Here is an 18,360-nt window from a genome sequence, read left to right on the forward strand (position 1 = left end):
CGATTTCTCTTTCATGATTGAAGCGATACTATACACTCAATGGCAAAGTCGCTTCATATAGTGCGACAGCTTCAAATCTCCCTGGCTGACCTCAATAACAAATGCGAGGTTTTAATTCAGCCATTTTTCATCAAGCTAAAATATTAACTAAAAGACAAAAAGTACTTAGGTAATAATATAATTGAGTATATTATCGAGAAAATCAAAATTGATTCTTAACTGGTGCTGGCGTAGATTGTGTATAATTCTATATTGTGCAATCAATATTTTTTAGATTAATGCTATAAGTAGGGATTTTGTTATTCAATTACTCAAGCAAAAAGACAGTTTATAAATTTTTGATTCTAATGTCATAAAGTATTAAAGAAAAGTTATATAATATATGAATACGTGTATTAATTAAGATGCTAAGTACCAAAAAGTAGTATTGCCTGTGGTTACAAAATACTGAGTCATAGCAGTAAAATTGGATGAAGTAGACATTTTGAAAAATGTGGTTTCACAGTGCGAAGCAATCTCGGTAGCTTCCATAATTTTAGAAATTAAGAACTTGCTAGTGTCAACACACTATCGTCAGCCATTTCATATTGAATGCCGTTGACCATTGCAGTGGTACTTACACCATTATAAATAAAACACGCCAACGGACTTACCACGTCGCCAGATTTAAATATTTTGCTGTATTTTTTTGACTTGCTTGAGGCACTTAGACCATAGTTGACGTTATTAGCCTTGGTATGTAGAACATTTTTCTATAAAAATAGTTTTTATTTTTTTGGTACTTAGCGCTGTAATTAATAAGTACACGTATTCATATGTAGATAACGTGAATAAAATAAAGATGTATGTAATATGTAATTAGATAATATATATACATCGCTGACTAAAAGAAACAATTTAAATTATAAATGTAACTACAGTATGAATTCATAAACTGTGTACACGAAGAGACGGACAGTTAAATAAAAACGTGCTACGAAAACATTGTTTTATATTACTATCCTTAAAGCGATTCACTATTCAACTTAATTTATAATTATTCACCAACGATATTAAGTACTTAATATGCCACCATAATCAATATTGCATTTATTTGATGGCGCCGCTATCAATGGCACCGGTCAAAAAATGTATGGAGAAGTCATAGTACCAATTATCGCCACTACATACTTGTCTGTTTATCATATCAGTAGATTATAATAATTGTAATATCACTTCTAATTAGTGCCAAAGAGACAGAAACTAATATTTGATTAAAATTTTAAGGTATGCAAAAGGAATTAGATATATTTATCAGTGACGTGCGGTGAGGTTTACTCGTAGGCATGCTGTTGGAAAAATCCATATATACCCACCCATTATTTACTAGAAATTATCAGCATTATCCTAAACTGTGTGGGTTCCGTTTTAAAAATAAAACTATATTCGGTTAGGTACATACATTATTTGGGAGATAGAAAGTCAAAATGAATGTATGTCACATGAAATTGTACAACGCCGTACAATAGAATGCCGTTGAAATCAATATGCCGTCCATTTGTACAGTTGGTAAATTCACATCAATATTATTGCGTAGGTACTATGTAATTGAGTATTTCTGGGCATGCTCCGCATACACAGCATCTATCGACTGCACGTCACTGTAATGCATCTATATAATTTAAATTATGTAGGAGACTCAAGAGTCTAGAAAGTTAGGCAACAGTGTTTAGTTATATTACACCCATCGTTTGTTACGCTAATTTATAAAAAAATTACTGCTTTAAATATATATCAACGAAGAAATTTGGAATATACGTATGTATTATATTATATTATATTCAGAAATTTTAACTAAGGATCTAGTTTTATATATAAAAATTCAAAAACTGGCCATTTGGAGTAATTTACAAGCAAATTCCACATCACGACGTTTTTCAACAATATGTCAATGTATATTATTATTTTAATAATATACAAATCATATTTATTTGTATATGATTCAGTTTTTATTCTAAATCGGTAAATAACCAGACTTCAATATTAAAGACTGGCTTCATTTGGTTCATGGAGAAAGCATAATCATTTTAAAATTCCAAGCGATAATTACCCGATCTCGTAAAAGTCGCTTTCTGTTTTGTGGTCATTTCATAGTATAAAGAGCAAACGTAATTATTTTAAGTTGCCTCTTCGAATTGAACATTTATATTGAGCGTCCGTGAACTAAACATTTCAGATCGTTTTGAATTCGTATTGTTGACTTATTTCAGACACATTGCACGGCTGCGCAGTGAGGTTCTTCAATTTGGCATCTAGGCAGTAGTTGATCTTCGAGTGTCTTATCCGTCCTCCTTGGATCGGTTTCCACATTTGGTTAACGTTGTCTTCAGTTTCGCAAGGCATCATGACAATGGGGGCCGACACTTCGAACCGGGTGAGGGTCAGGCAGAGACTGTGGTGCTTGATGAAGCCTAGTGAGGTGACAGTCCATTCCTGGTTTCCGCCCGTGTTGTGGCACGGATACATTCCTGGAAAATATAGAAAATACAGTAAATTGACTTGGAGTTCAAGAAAATCATACTTTTTCAGTGATTCCATATTGATATATTGGAGTTGAGGGGCTCCAGAAAATTGAGTGAATATCTACAGTTTTTAATAAAAACAAACCATCACAAAAACTGTAAGGCTTGTTTCAGACGGGACACTGGAGTTGCGCTCGATATAATATAGGAGGCCTTTGTATTCGAATAAAGGGGCCTTTGTATTATGTTTATGAACGCCGCAGAGCTAATGAGTCAACGCATAATTTCGCATTATAAATTAGAACATAAAACTGGCTGCAGTAATAAAAACAAGTGTATCGGTGGCTTGAGTATGTAGCGGCCGAATATTATAAGAACGGAAAAACCAAATATGTAAAAAAAATTGTAAAACCATAACGAAAAATTTTCAGCTATGCCAAATAATATCATTTATTAGATTTCTGGGTTTTTACAGTGTATTCATTCATCCTCATTTTATCCTCAACGTTTTAAAAAGGTGATAAATAGATTATTGTGTTAATTGTGGCTAAAATGTCAGATTGAACGTTCTGAAATATTGTATTCGGAAATTTGTACGTATGCAGTTCGCCGTATCACACTTCAACGTGAAATGTTGTATCGGAAATATATGGACGTATATTAAAGACCCTTCAACCTCTTTGGGTCGTATAGTACTGAAATAAAATTCATGTCTAAATAAACACGGTTCTTGTCGGTTTACAGAAAGCCAGCGGCAAACAAATTTTGAAAATATCTGATATACTGGATTAATTGTTAGGTTAGGTTAGGTTTTCATTCTTGAATTCATGGCCAAAATCGGCTTTCAAAATTGGCGCAGTTCCCGCCTAGCTTCCTGTAAACTGACTTTTACCTAAAACACTTACAAAATACGTAATAAAAACTACCGAAATACAAGGAAAAGACAGTAGAAAATAGGTATGTATATAAATTAGAAATACAGAACAATGTGTAATTTAATACATACAATTTACATGTAACCTTGAAATATAGCCGCCATCTCTATAAATATTACTTCAGTACAAGCCTGAAACAATGAGGAATGAAGGAAGAAGAATACACTGTGGCATCCCAAAAACATAACACAATAACGAGTCCATAAATGGTAAAGTCTCAAGCAATATATAAATGGTATCATTTAAATGTCATCAAAAGTTAATGGATACGCATTAGCTTTCAATCAATAAACACAGAACAATAATAAAAAAACTTATATTTGATATCAGATCTGTAATAATTATTCATATGACGTGACAGATATAATTAATTCTATCATACCGACAGTCCCCTGCATGAGATTTCCGAGGCTGTCAAGGCACATGTGACCTTGTCTGATGGTACTTCCCGATGAAGATCCAGTGACAAAGTTCTTGGGGACGACGAGCTCCGGATAGACGTTGTCCAAATACCATTTAAAGGGCTTGCAGTGAAGACGCTTTTTCAGTTCAAGACGCTCTGATATACTGGAAACACATAGGAATACAGATAAATAAACTAATTTTTTATAACTTCATACATACACTAACTTGTTGGCATTGTAATAAGATTAGTAAAAGAATATACGCAAGGCCGTAAGTCAAAGGAAATAAGTTCTAGGAACAGACCCTCATTGGTAGCATGCTTACCTACGAGTCAATGCGACCTGTAAAAAGCTTAAATCGTTGTTGTGTGGATGTGGACTGCAGTTCTAATCATTAGTACTATTTGTACTTTGTACCATCCTCGTGTTATGCTGTCTGTCTTTTAGATATTTCGCATAGTAACATTATTAAAAGTAAACATTGCGATAGCGTTTTTTTTCATTCCTGCGGGTGGGGGCAGTCCACACCCGAGGTCCCCCCTTCTGTGTGCCTGGACATAATGCACTCTGAACACCATTGCCTAAGGAGGTCAAAATGTTCAGTCTTGAAAAATACCAATATACGAATTATTCTGGTTAATGTTGCTTTAATCTGGTTCCATCAGTCAAAACGTCATTTTAACAATATAAACACCAACCAATGGATGAGGATGAGATTCAATGTGATAGATGTCATCAAGGGCAGACAAATCATTCGCCAAATGGATTATCACTGGACAAATACAGTCATACAGTGGTACCCAAAAGGCAGTAAGCGACCACAGGGATGCTTTCAAACCTGCTTGATTGACAAACTAATTAATAAGTTCATTATATGTATGTGGTAGTAAAAAACTAGAGACCCAGAAGGAAGGCGCTAGGGGAGGCATTCATCTAGCAGTAGATTGACCATGGATGACGATGATGTTAAGTTTGAGAGTCATGCTTTCCCCTACGTCGAAACATATAGAAGAAACTATATATTATTATGAAACCAATACTTACTCTCCAAAAGCAACATTCTTAGCTAAGGGCTGTGCTTCGTAATAGAATTTCTTGTACTCATCCATCCAGACTTCGGCAGCTCGCCGAGTGTTCCGGGCGAACACGTTTCCTGATCCACCGGGGAAGGAGTACGGATGACGCTTCCTGAACACGTGGCCAACTCGACTGCATGGAACTATCTCCAAAGAACCTCCGCATTGCCAAACTCTGTCAATGAAAATATTGGATTTTATAATAATACATATACATGTACATTGTACATACAAAAGAATAGAGCAATTTCAGAAGAAGCATATCTAAATTTTCAGTCAGTATATAATAATATATAACTATTTTACTCCAGCATCAGAGCACAGGGCAAGCACTAGGTCGCACCACTTCTCTTGTCACGTTGTGCGCCTCGCACTATGTGAGAGATCTAGTGCAGCGGTCCCCAACCGGTGGTCCGAAATTTGGTGGTAATTTAGAGTAATTTGAATATATTTGCAAATTGCGATTCATCCGACGATGGTATAAAAAGTAAATTCCACTCGTCTGTATCAAGATCTCATTTTTGGCTTTCTGTTAAAATTGAGTACCGAGTGTTGAGTGAAATGGCCTTAAAAATTTTGATTCCATTTACAACTACATATTTGTGTGAAAAGACATTCTCATCAGTTACGGCAATTAAAACCAAGTACCACAGTCGGCTTGAAATACAAACGGTTCTCCATGTTGCAGTAACGTCATTGGAACCAATAATCCAACAGCTTATTTCAAATAAGCAGCAACAAAGGTTGCACTGATTATCTTCCTGTTACCTGTAATTATTAATCTTTAATGCACCTCTATGTCGACGTAAAATTCATATTAATTTAATAATCATTGTATTGATTCTTTTTTAATGAAATGAAATTTTAAATGTTTTTTTTGCATTTTTTCGTAATGAATATCTGTGTTAATAAGTTTATTTATTATAATTCTTTTATCATTATATTGATATTTTTAACAAGTGTGGAAAAAATTCGTGGTAGTGGTTCGCGGAATACAAGATTTTGAGTTTAGTGGTCCGCGAGCTCCAAAAGGTTGGGGACCGCTGATCTAGTGCATAGATAGCTTTTACAGCACAGCTCGGCATAGAAAGGTCCGCCATGATGACAGATTCCGGGCGACTGTGTGACAAGAGTGCAGTTTTGTTGTCAATCCGAAACACATGTCCAAGTCACGTGAATACACCAACCACCAAGGCCTGACGTGTCAGGTTGGGAACTTGACTATTTGTCATGTAGTCGTACCAGTGTACACCTAGGATTCAGCTGAGACATTGATACTCAAAGTTGACATAATACAACATGATTAATGTTTGATTAAATTAGATTTAATGGGGAGTGTATTATGTACTAGGGACATTTACTGATGGAATTACGTGACATGCAATTAAATGCATTTTACTGAAAAATTATCATAAAAAGATAAACATTCAATTTTAAACATATTATTATGTACAGCAGGCTCTCGATTAACTGGGCCAATGATGGGGAGAGGCGGCACGGATAAACCGAAATATGTTTTTTTCTTTTTAAAATACTACCTACATGTTATACATTTCCAAAGCAGACAATGTTTAATTCTCATTATTTATTAAGAAAATCTGTGATTTTGGTTTGATTGCAGTGGGTCTATTCTATACTTATCGACCGCTAAAGTGATAAAGTGATAAATATTATCAAACTTAGGGTAGGTTTGTATCAAAATATTAGCACTTATTGTAACAATTACACGAAGCTGGTTTTTATTGTTGCAATAAGTGCTATATTTTAACAGCACCTATCTTGCTGCTGTTAAAATATCGCACTTATTGCAACAATAAAAACCAGCTTCGTGTAATTGTTACAATAAGTGCTAATATTTTGATACAAACCTACCCTAAGTTTGATACTATTTATTACTTTAGTGTTCGATAAGTATAGAATAGACCCACAGGAATCATTTAATGATTTTCTAATATCGAATTTTCCTACTATTGTTGTATACACCGAATCCGCAATCCTGATAATCCTCACACGGATAATCGGGAGCTTACTGTACTCATATTATGTACATAATATTATGCTTGAATTTTATCTCTCACACAGTCATATCGGTAGATTAATTGATTGAGAGCACTCACCTGGAGTGTGAAATATGTGTGTTCGTAATCCACTCGGTTCAAATTAATCCCATTTTTTTTTATATGATTTTTCTAAAACTTATGTATGTTTCTGAAGTTGTCAAAACTATATATATGTATATATATATACATATTTTTTTAATTGGCTCAACAATCCTATGTGGATCTGGGCGGCCTCATGAAGACATTTTTGTTTTAGCTATGTACGAGGAATGGATGCTAGTCAGTTGCTCAACATGTGTAATAACGTGTGATTTTTTCGGGAGTCGAACCCGGGACCCACGATAATGCAAGTTTGACGCGTAACCGCTAGGCCATCGTGGGATATATCATAGCCCCACATCCTGAAGCGGGCCCCCAGGCCAGAATCTTTGGCGGCCCTCCTACCTATCACTAAAGTTAAAGGCAGTATGACTATCTACAGTTGTGTATTCCGAATAGTGTTCGAGGTAAAAATTAGGGTATATTTTAGGGATTTTTTTGTATTTTTACTATTTTTAATACACCCACTTGAATTATGGAATTATCGAATATTGACAAACATTAATAAAAAATTGCATCGCACAACCACATAATTAAAATTTTTAATAATGCTTTAAGGGGGGACATGCTCGTCCTACGTCAAAATTGAGTTTTTATTGTATTTTCAAACCATGATCCTGGACACTCCTTAAACGTTGTAGATAATCTATATATATAATTTTGAAGCCTTATTATCCTTTATATTTATTTTAAACATTTGATGACTGCATAAAGTATTTTTGTTACATAAAATAGTATTCTCTCTCGCCTCTACCGAAATATGACTATATTCTACAACATTAGAGCGAGAGGTTTAAAAGAATACTATTTTATGTAACAAAAATACTTTATGCAGTCATCAAATGTCTAAAATAAATATAAAGGACAATAAGGCTTCCAAATTATATAAATAGATTATCTAAAACGTTTAAGGAGTGTCCAGGATCATGGTTTGAAAATACAATAAAAACTCAATCTTGACCTACGACGAGCATGTGGGCCGTTAAGTGAATTTTAGTGAACATTTTATTACTATTAGTGCAATTTTCTGATGCATGTTTATCTCACTTGGCTGGTCAATTCGCCAGGCCGGGCCCCCCTTAAGCCATGGCCCCCAGGCTAGAGCCCTATCAGCCGCCCCTCTTGTGGGGGCCATGGCTTATATACCTACCTATGTTCAATAAATCTGGTCTATTCAATTTAGAATTAAAAAAAAAAAATAATAAATATTAAATAGAGAATGTTTCTATTACCTGAACGAGATCTCGAGATTCTCTCCACCCCACACATCCATCTTCATGTCGTAGGTGCCAAGCTTTTCAAAGTAGGTCCTGTCCATCGAAAAAAGACCTCCAGCAATCATGGGGGTTCGAATAACCCCAGTTGGGTCGGCCAGGCGAGCTGCTCTTTCGGAACCACCCAAGTATTCCCACTGGAAATGAAAAATAAATATGAAAATTACACGTCGATTGATTGTTTGTCCGACGCTGAACACGAACTGGGACTGTCCGTTGATGGGATCTGACCGAGCGGAGCTTACCAGGCTCCGTTCACACACGGGTCCGATTGGCCGCGCCGACTTGATATCTACCAAGGCCAATGTTATGAATAATTCTGATCCCTCCGAGGATTCATAACTTTCAACTCCTGACTCCTCTGTTTCGGTAGAGTTTCAGTACACGGGTACAAAGGACACTTCATGTCATTAAAGATAAAACGGCAGAGCAAGTCAAGATTCTTTTAAGTTTCTAAAACTCTTTCTTTAAGCACTGAGGTGCATGGTTGCTACATCAGTCCCGTGCAGCATCGCTTCGGGACAAGGAAGTGTGGCACTAAAATCTTTTCATTCTGACACGTTTATAGCGTCATGGAAGGTGCCCGTGCACAAACCGCAGGTGGAAATAGGGCAACTCAAATCATGTCCGGTTTGATAATATTTCTCAATATTTGTCGACGTTAACAGTTAAGCTACAACCTATGCTTACAGAACAATAAATTATATGAAATTCTACAAGAGATTTTTTTAAATTCGGTAACCATTTCGGTTGTAACACCATTATCGAAACTACAACTTGTCTACGCTATACAACTCATAGAACGGGACGGTATGATCTCTCTTCCTCGCCTTCGGACTATTCAAGAATAATACCTAATTGGAAACAGTATTAATTATGCTAACCTTAAATACGAGATTCCAGTCGAATCCTCCACGAAGATCTGCTGATGCTCCGATGTATTGAAATGTGTCCATGCTGATGACATCAATGACTGGACAGACCACTCGCGTAGGATCCTGAAAAAAGACGAAAAAGTATTCTCAATTGAAATTTAAATAATGCAAATGGTTATTTTCATTTTTATGCTGTCGTTTGTTAATATTACAATCAGTTCGAGCAGTGACGTCCCTAGACAAAATGCCGCCCCTACGCAGCGCCAAAATGCCACCGTATTTTTTATCATCCTTTCATGACACCAATATCTAAGAAATGTGTTGTGTGGATACATTACTAACAAAATATAGATCACTAAAACTAATTTAAATACCATCTCTACTTCAATAGACAATATTACGAGTCCACAGTTTCAGATATATTATAAAATACACCTGACAACTTTCAAAGTCGCGAGTGGGTGGCAAAAATATTCGGATAAATTAATAATTATTAGGTAAGTATGTATTTACATATAATTAAAAAATAATTCGCAACTCTGCATGTGTCATTGCAGGTCATCAAGGACGTTACGTCCAAGGACAGCGGAAGTAAACTAGACATCGCAAACCCGACAAAAAAATTACAATCCTGTTAAACCTTTTATGTTAATTAATACATTTTGTTTCCAACCATTGGGGTGATTTTTTTAATGGAAAAATATTTCCATTTTATTATTAAGTTTAGGTACCTATTTCAATAATATATACATAATGATTCTTCTCGATTTGCCGCCCCCAAACAATGCTCAATCTGCCTACCCCCACGGTACGTCAATGGTTCGTGTAAGTTATTCCAAAGCATTCTTAGTACAAAAAAAATGTCTGTAGATATACTATCGACATAGAATTAATTAATAGGTTTGTCATGATGACAAAACAAAACGATTGTGTTTTAAATAGGTATGCCCCCGTTGTTGAGATATCCATGTCAAAAAAAACTATGACACAATGTCATCTATTATTCCATATAAGCAATTTCTTATTAACCTGTCAAAAACATTACCACATAATAGGCATAGCCCACGTGATCCCACGTGACCCACTTAATGGGAGCACAATTTCTTTTCGAAAGATTTCTTTGATTGGTGTATAATACAGGTAAACTGTTTTTGTTACGTATTTAATTAACAATGCTTAATTTCAGTTGCACGTAAACAGCTTTTCAGGCTATTGTTAGGTACGTACTATGTAAATACCAATAGTCTACAAAATAGCCAGAGCTGTATGTAGGATATAATATTACATCATCACCCCGTTTCTAACTTGTGTGGAGAAAATGAGTTTTTTGAATTGCCATCACAGAAGTGTTTCTTTCACAGGCAATAAAATAATCATATAAACAATCGCTTTACTTATAGTATTAAGACGGTAAGCATTATTGACGGAATTTGAGCACCGGAGACAACGTAGTTATTATGTAATATATGTAAGGTTACTACGTGATTAAGTATCTTAGTGGTGACTGTGACTAAGAGCTTCAATGTCTATTCAAATCCCACTGAATATTTGATGTTTTCAAGGATTTTCTTTTCATAAATATGTATCTATACTTATGAGGCTTTTCCGAATTATGTATTTGCATTATTATAACAATTAAACTATCGATGTAATGTATTTAAGGATAAATATGGGTTCATCACATCACAAGTAATAAGTCCGTAATTTAATATTTCCGGTAAATGACGTTTTTGTGTTTCAAACGTAAATGGTTTCTTTTATTATATAAATAATACCGTTTTGATTAGCTAACAAACCCTTTATTGCAATACAAAACAATAAAACAACACAAGAACACTAGGTACACAAAATATTTAATTCTGGCCATAAAGAAAATTAAAGATATAAATGGAGGAACATAATTAACTACACATCAATGAAACTAACCTTCCCAACCACCTTGTACAAAAAGCAAGGGCATGGCTATATATATATAAAAAAAAACCTTTATTGCAATAAATATACGTGAAAAGAAATTGGACATTTACTTATATGAATTATTTTAAATAACCGGTTTTTAACAAGTCATATGCTTTTGGCGGGTTTTGGAAGTTATAGAACACTACATAATAATATATAATATGTATATATTTTCTGTTACTTATATTTTGACGATAGGTACATATATGTGAAATTATTAGACGCCACAATTTATTGAATCTAAATCCATCCCTGCATATGTTTATCAAATACCATAGCGAATAATTTGAATTCTTACGTTTATTAATTCGTCCAAATAATAGGTTGATTTAGTTTCCCAGCAATTTAATTTTCGTAAAAAGCACTTTGATAATTCGATGAATTACTTAGGTAAGTTGGGAACGTGCCCCACACGTCATGAAAGACTCAGGACCCAGCTTTAGTAGATAACTAACTATCAGGTTATCTTCTATTGTTAAGACGAATATAATATTATGATATAAATGTTCAGATAAGATCCCTAACAATATTATAAAATAGGCAGGTACAGTAAAAACGAAACAATAATGCGGTCGGTCGATAGTGTGCGTGCGTATAGGGAGCCGTGATAAATGCCTGGCAGCCGATGACCGCGTATTCGTACGTATACGTACATATACAATCGACGAACCGCATCATTGTTTCGTTTTTACTGTACGTACTTGATTTTCTGTTCCTGATAAGTTATAACAGTTTCATATTAATCACGTTTCAATGTTAATAGCGCCTGTACAGGTGCGTGTATTTACTGGCAGCAATAGTGCGTATTTTAAACTATCGTGACAATAACTGTTTACACGTAAAAGTGCTGACTGTCTCGCCAATCTCATTCTTTAAGAGTAGATGAGACGCGATGTTGTTATTTTATGGTACTATTTGACAGGTCGTAAAAATCAAAGTTTTTTGCCGGCAGGTTCACCACTATCGTTCTACTACGCAGGCGCAGATCGAAAAATCCCAACTGTCGCATGAAAATTCAGAAGTTTCCGAATCTTAACATGAGTTGATATAAGATGAAAAACTTAAGACTTTTCCAAGTTCCGGTGTTCGCAATGCAAGAGCCAAGTTAAACAAAATCTTGAACTATCTCCAGTTCTTGAAATTTGTTTTTATTCACCGAATGTTTCGATTTTTTAACATAATTTTGGTTTTTAAGATATTATTATACCTAAGTACCAATATTGATAGATATATATATTATTATTTAATTGAATTATTTGTGAACCCAGAATTTTGTTAGAATAGGTCAGTGGTGGCGAATCTATGGCACGCATTTGAAGAGATAAAAAAACCTATAATAATAATAAATCACAGATCGCATTGTATAAAAAGTAGCAAGCAAATACTTTTCAAAAATAAGCATAACGTTTCATGTAAATATTATAATTGGATAGGTCGGTCCTTAGTGTGTGGCCTCAGTGACGAGCGTTGTGCAGAGCGCAGCGTGCAGCGTGGAGGACAAACACGTGTTACGCAATGCAGGTGGCCTTACTGGCTATGAAAAACAGCAGGGGTGTTTGTGTTTGTTACAGCGCGCTGACGAGCGCGCGCGCTCATGACAAACCAGTTTGAAATTTAGCAGCGTTTAGTTCAGCGCGCAAATTGTTTTCGTTATTCGGTGGAGGGAATTAGCAGTAAAAGTCGGAATTGAAGGAAAATAATGTTTTTATTTTTTAGTATAAAGTTCGTTGTATTATTAAGTATTTCATTACAAATTTATTCAGGCCGGAGTTATTCTGTTTTCCAAAAAATAGTTTGAAAATTGGTTTCTTACATCTCGCGCTGTGACGGAGGAACTGTTGTTTCGTCTATTACCTGAGAATTTATTCGTAGTTGATTCTGTAGCAATATTATTTATAATGTGATGATTTGATTTATTTATTTAATTATTTATTTTATTTATTTAGAAATAAGAGTATTACGGCATTACAGCGATTAGCCAATGCGCCATAATACATATTAAATACAAAATTATAAAAATGTCTTAATTACAAATAACAAATACTATAACAAGAAAATAGAAAAGACAGCATGTGTTTATGCAAACATTAAAGAAACATGATATATACAATTATAAATTTAACATATTTAGCACGTCTACTAACATTATATAGTTGATAAAAAATAAATCAACCTTTATGGTACCATCAAATAAGTTAATCGCACGATACACAGCATCATGAAACATAACATCTGTCCTGCGACGAGGTATCATGAAAACCGTAGAGTTACGAGTGATATTGGTGGGAACATGAAAATTAATATTTGCCAGTATTACGGATTGTAAATGAACCCACGAAGAAGTAAAAAGAAATGCTTTAAAAGAGCAATCACTCTTCTAGTGGACAGGGATTGCATTGATAGCATACCCAGAAGAAAACGAGTCGGGAAATTCACTTTATTATCATTATCACAAGGAAAGAACCCGTATGTTCTTAAGTAGAGAAATCTAAGAAATCTATTGTGGATGATGATCAAAATTGCCTTCGAGATCTCTTATAACATTGCGTAAAATGCATGTAGCTATTATTATTAGACAAGCATGTTCCACGTTCGTTTCTATCGCTTTACTTAATATACACCTCTTTGCATATAAACTCCCAAAAACACATTCAATACACTTCCGTGGCGAGAGAGACAGAGTTATTAAAATTTTCACTTTGGCTAAACGCTCCAAAAGCTCACTGTGCACTAAGGACAGATCAGAGAACGCCGCACGCTGCGCTGCGCGCCGCGCTGCACGCAACGCCTACTGAGGCCGTACACTTAGACTTTATGCATTACATATAATATTATCACACTAACCCCATCGGGCGGCGAGGGATGCCGTGCCAAGAACCTATAATTTTGATGGATTTACAATGCTTGAGACCACTGTAGTGAGAGAATGCCTCAATCCTGATATCAATTCGCGCGTAATGAACCAAACAAATTAATACACTAACAAACAATTTGATGTAGGTACATCCACAAAAAATGACTGCACCAAATAAGAAACAAAAACTTGGTGAAGCTAGTAGTAGTAATTCTGGCAGATAGTTTCAAAATTGGTGGACCGAATTAATGTATGGCATAATTGAAAAAAGTGATAAAGCAATTTAAGTGTACTATGTTTTGTGAGTTCTTGAACATTATTATTTTTTTCACGCCAGACAGTCGAAAAATAATATTTGTGAAATTTTGGCACGCGTACCTAAAAAAGTTCGCGAACCCTGGAATAGGTAATGTATTTAATTGAAGTTAATGGTGTTAATAAATAGTTTTTGGCCTTAATTTTGTACATTATACATTTTGTATCAGTTGAGAATGTCCTATGGAAGCGAACGTAAACGGCCTTGGTTATGTTGAATACGTAAGTAGGTACATACTAATATAATATTATGTCGCTCGGCGAGTGGACAGCCGCTGGACAAATACCTCCATACAGTGTTATTCGAGGGGGAATAAATGACTCCCTAAAACCCGCAGGATATACGAAATTTCTATGGATGTACGTGACAGCAAAGAAATATGGACCGAGAACAGTGGAAGGAGCTAGGAGAGGCCTTCGTCCAGCAGTGTATCAACTCCGGCTTATTATTTTGTGCTGCAATGGCGAAAGGTGGAGGTAGGCTGTTAAGATCCGCCATAAATGGTGCACACTAAACTTTGTCAGTCATACGTATCAGTTTTCATTGAAATAATACTACAATTTACAGATGGTGATGGTTAGCTTTCAAAATTCAACTAAACCCTGCACAAACTAAGCCATAATAGATAATAGTAAAAAAAATACTCGTATATCTATATAATATCGAAAATTATGCAACTAAATCATATATAACTTTCAATATTTTAAACATAGAATAATATTTTTTATCTATTATAGTTTGTTTAGGCAGGGCTTCATGAATTTAAAAAAAATGAACCAACCATATGTGTAATATGTATTGAAAACAAATAAATAAGAATTACAAAGTGTGCACAATTTTGTCGTATCGCCCAAAATATACCAAAACTATTATGGTTTGGTTTAGGCAGGGTTTATTTGATTTTGAAAAACTAACTAACACCATCTGTAAACAGATTACTGTAGTCTTAGTTCAATAAAAACAAATACTTACGTATGACTAACAAAGTGCAATGTGCACTATTTATGGCGGATCTTACAGCCTACCCCCACCCTTCGCTACTGTTGTGCCGTATTTTAACTATAACGGAGTATTTCCACCAAAAATAAATTACAGTTAACAGCGTTAAACTGAAATAATATAAGGTAGGTAACAAAAAATGGAGTCTATGGAAATATAAGCAGAATAGAAAATACACAATATCATAATCCGCGAAAAAATATAGCGGTTCAACAATTATTAATTATAATATACAATGCGTGGCTAATAAGGTTTATAGCTCGAGGTACTTAACTGTACGAAATAACTTGTTCAAACGGCACTTAAACCGATCGACAAATTCAGTAAACGTTCGATTAATTGGCGATAGGTTGCGATCAAAAAGTGAGCGTTGCGACGCGGAATGTAGGTCCCTTCGCGAACTCATGGCTAACCAGCCGGTGGCTGATCTTCCAAGATCGGTTGGGCAACGGACGCCCAGACACTTCTGGCAGTGCAGTGTGCAGGTGGAAATATGTCAGGTGGGCGATCTTACAGGATTGCGAGGCGATGATTGAATCAGCGCTTAAAACCACGATTAAATTAACTAATCTGACAATGTCGCTCGTGAGGTAATTAAAATAAAACAAATTTAATTAATATTTATATTGCAGGCATATTGCACAATGTATGGGTATTGGGTAAACACGTATTATCCTGCAGTTGCAAGCTTGCATGCATGAATCAAAAATGTTTGGAAGCTTCTGAATTTTCATGTGACAGTAGGATTTTTTCGTTTTAGATTCGTTCAGTAGACCGATAGTGGTGAACCTGCCGGTAAAAAAACAAACTATGAACGAATTTTCAGGTAGATCGATTTTCACTACCTGTCAAATAGTATCTACGAAATAGTACCATAAAATGACAACATCGCGTATCGCTCACTCTTGAAGAATGTGATTGGTGAGACAGTCAGCACTTTTACGTGTAAACAGTTATTGTCACGATAGTTTAAACTACTCATTATTGCTGCCAGTAAATCTATGCACGTGTACAGGTGCTATTATGTTCAATTAGTCGCTGAGATAGTGAAAGAACACATTAAAACAATAAATTATTACATCTGTTAAATAATTACCAATATTTGGCATACCTTTGTACAAGAATTTTCATTGGTATTTACGTTATTCGAAAACCCAGGATGTTTAAGATTTTTCTGGTTAAAAAAACAACACCCTTTTAGCACGTCAAGAGTAGCAACATTATTCGCTTTTGGGTTTTTACTGAACAAAATCGTGACTTCACTCACCCATATCCCCCAGAGAAAGGCCTAGATTTATCCAATGGACGAAAAAGCTGCCCATTAAGCTGTCTGTACACAAGTAGGTGCGTAACAGTACCTACGGTTATTCTACAAAAAATCTATTTACTAATAAGCAGGTATATTCTGTAGTTGGACAAAATATATTTTTCTAGCATTATTTATTATATCTTCACTTGCCATCTATATGTTTACAATTTATTTTATCTATCATTCAGACTGCAAACGGGTTTTTTCACCTACCTACTTTGCGTGTGTCGAGTGACTTGAATTATTTGACAGATGGGTAATCAATACAGATTTGTTATTTTTATTACATTTATCAAAAATACGGAAACCTTATAATTTCTGCACTAATGGTCAAGCAAAAAAAAATCACTCATATATGCGATGACGTATTTGCGAGGTTTAATCATTGGTTTATATTTAAAGGTATCTTAATATTGACTTAATACTATATTCTAATAAACGTACCTAATTGACCTTAAATAATCATTTAATGTTAGTCTTTTGGAAATACATACATATGTTTTTCCCGTGATAAGTAGATGGATGTTTTTACAACAAATAAATATACCTAGTATCTCCTTTCCGACCATGTCCGATCTAATAAGATCATCATATGGGCTTACACATAGTGAAGGTCTCAGCCACTTGCCCAGTCTATTTTGTCCATACTCTGACTCAAACACAAATTGAAAAACGATGTATATTTTCCAGACCCAGGATTCGAACCTGGGACCCACAAAGTTATAGGCAGACGCTTAAGCCGCTCGGTCATCGTGGGCGATTTATCTCCTACCAGGTTAACATTTGACATTCATAAGAGCCTAATTCTAATTCATACCTGATGAAAGATTTCGTGTAATATAATTAAATATTTTTGACATAAACAATGTTTTCCATATCTCCAAATATTAATTATTCTACTTTTGATTCTACACAATAATTATTTTAGATGTCTTTAAAACTGCACGTACATATTCATTCTACTGCACTGCTAACCGTTGTATCATCCCATTTCACAAGAGTGTAATAAGAAGATGTACATATATAAACATCTTTATTGAATAATAAATTATATTTTATTTCTCATAACTACCCAGTTCTCCTCGATCGCTATTTCTTGTGCAATCACGATTACCATATAATTTCTTGTACTATTTAAACGGACATTTAGTCAATTTAGTGACATCTCCAATTAATTCGCGCAAATTGCACAAAGCCGCGAAATAATCATCACGCGAAACTAAATAAAGGCTTTATCGATAAATATTTCGAATAAATGTATTTTCAAGACGTCAATTTTCAGCCCACTGTTAATAGATCATGAAATAATATTATGTAGACACCGAACATCTTAAAAATGATGCAATTTTTAATAAAATGTGGCCTACTATTCTAACAATGCGTTGAAAAAATCGTGTTTTATGATTTTGTTAAATTGCGATGCAACATTTGAATCGTGACGAAATCGTTGTTATATCGTGTAGACCATTTTATTAAAAGGTATAATGCTGTATCATCTTTTAGGTATAATGAGTGGTCTAAATAAATAAATGCAGTTATGAAACACCATTATATAACACTGTGAGAAATACCGATATCAAAAGTAAGTATAAAATAGGTTGTAGGTATAGTATACCTACTAACCAGCTCATCTATTCTATACACAACGTGCTCGGCGGCTGTCGAGGGTAATTTATCATATTCATGTATTGAGGTATTA

At 34.7% G+C, this 18,360-nt stretch overlaps 1 protein-coding gene across 1 annotated transcript in view; it reads right to left on the reverse strand.

Moving 5' to 3' along the window:
- Window positions 1–591: 591 nt before the first annotated feature.
- Pgant2 (polypeptide N-acetylgalactosaminyltransferase 2) overlaps window positions 592–18,360 on the reverse strand; it is a 281,156-nt gene continuing 263,387 nt past the window's right edge. Inside the window, exons 6-10 of the mRNA XM_085958242.1 lie at window positions 9,234–9,347; window positions 8,308–8,486; window positions 4,885–5,091; window positions 3,819–4,003; window positions 592–2,507 (exon numbers count right to left, since the gene is read on the reverse strand). Coding sequence (XP_085814368.1) covers window positions 2,212–2,507; window positions 3,819–4,003; window positions 4,885–5,091; window positions 8,308–8,486; window positions 9,234–9,347 — 981 coding nt within the window. The 3' untranslated portion in view covers window positions 592–2,211. The remainder of the gene's footprint in view (window positions 2,508–3,818; window positions 4,004–4,884; window positions 5,092–8,307; window positions 8,487–9,233; window positions 9,348–18,360) is intronic.

The sequence above is a fragment of the Rhyacophila brunnea genome, unplaced genomic scaffold (assembly GCF_057557595.1).
Source record: "Rhyacophila brunnea isolate RB1 unplaced genomic scaffold, BYU_Rbru_1.0 scaffold_11, whole genome shotgun sequence".
Lineage (NCBI taxonomy): Eukaryota > Metazoa > Arthropoda > Insecta > Trichoptera > Rhyacophilidae > Rhyacophila > Rhyacophila brunnea.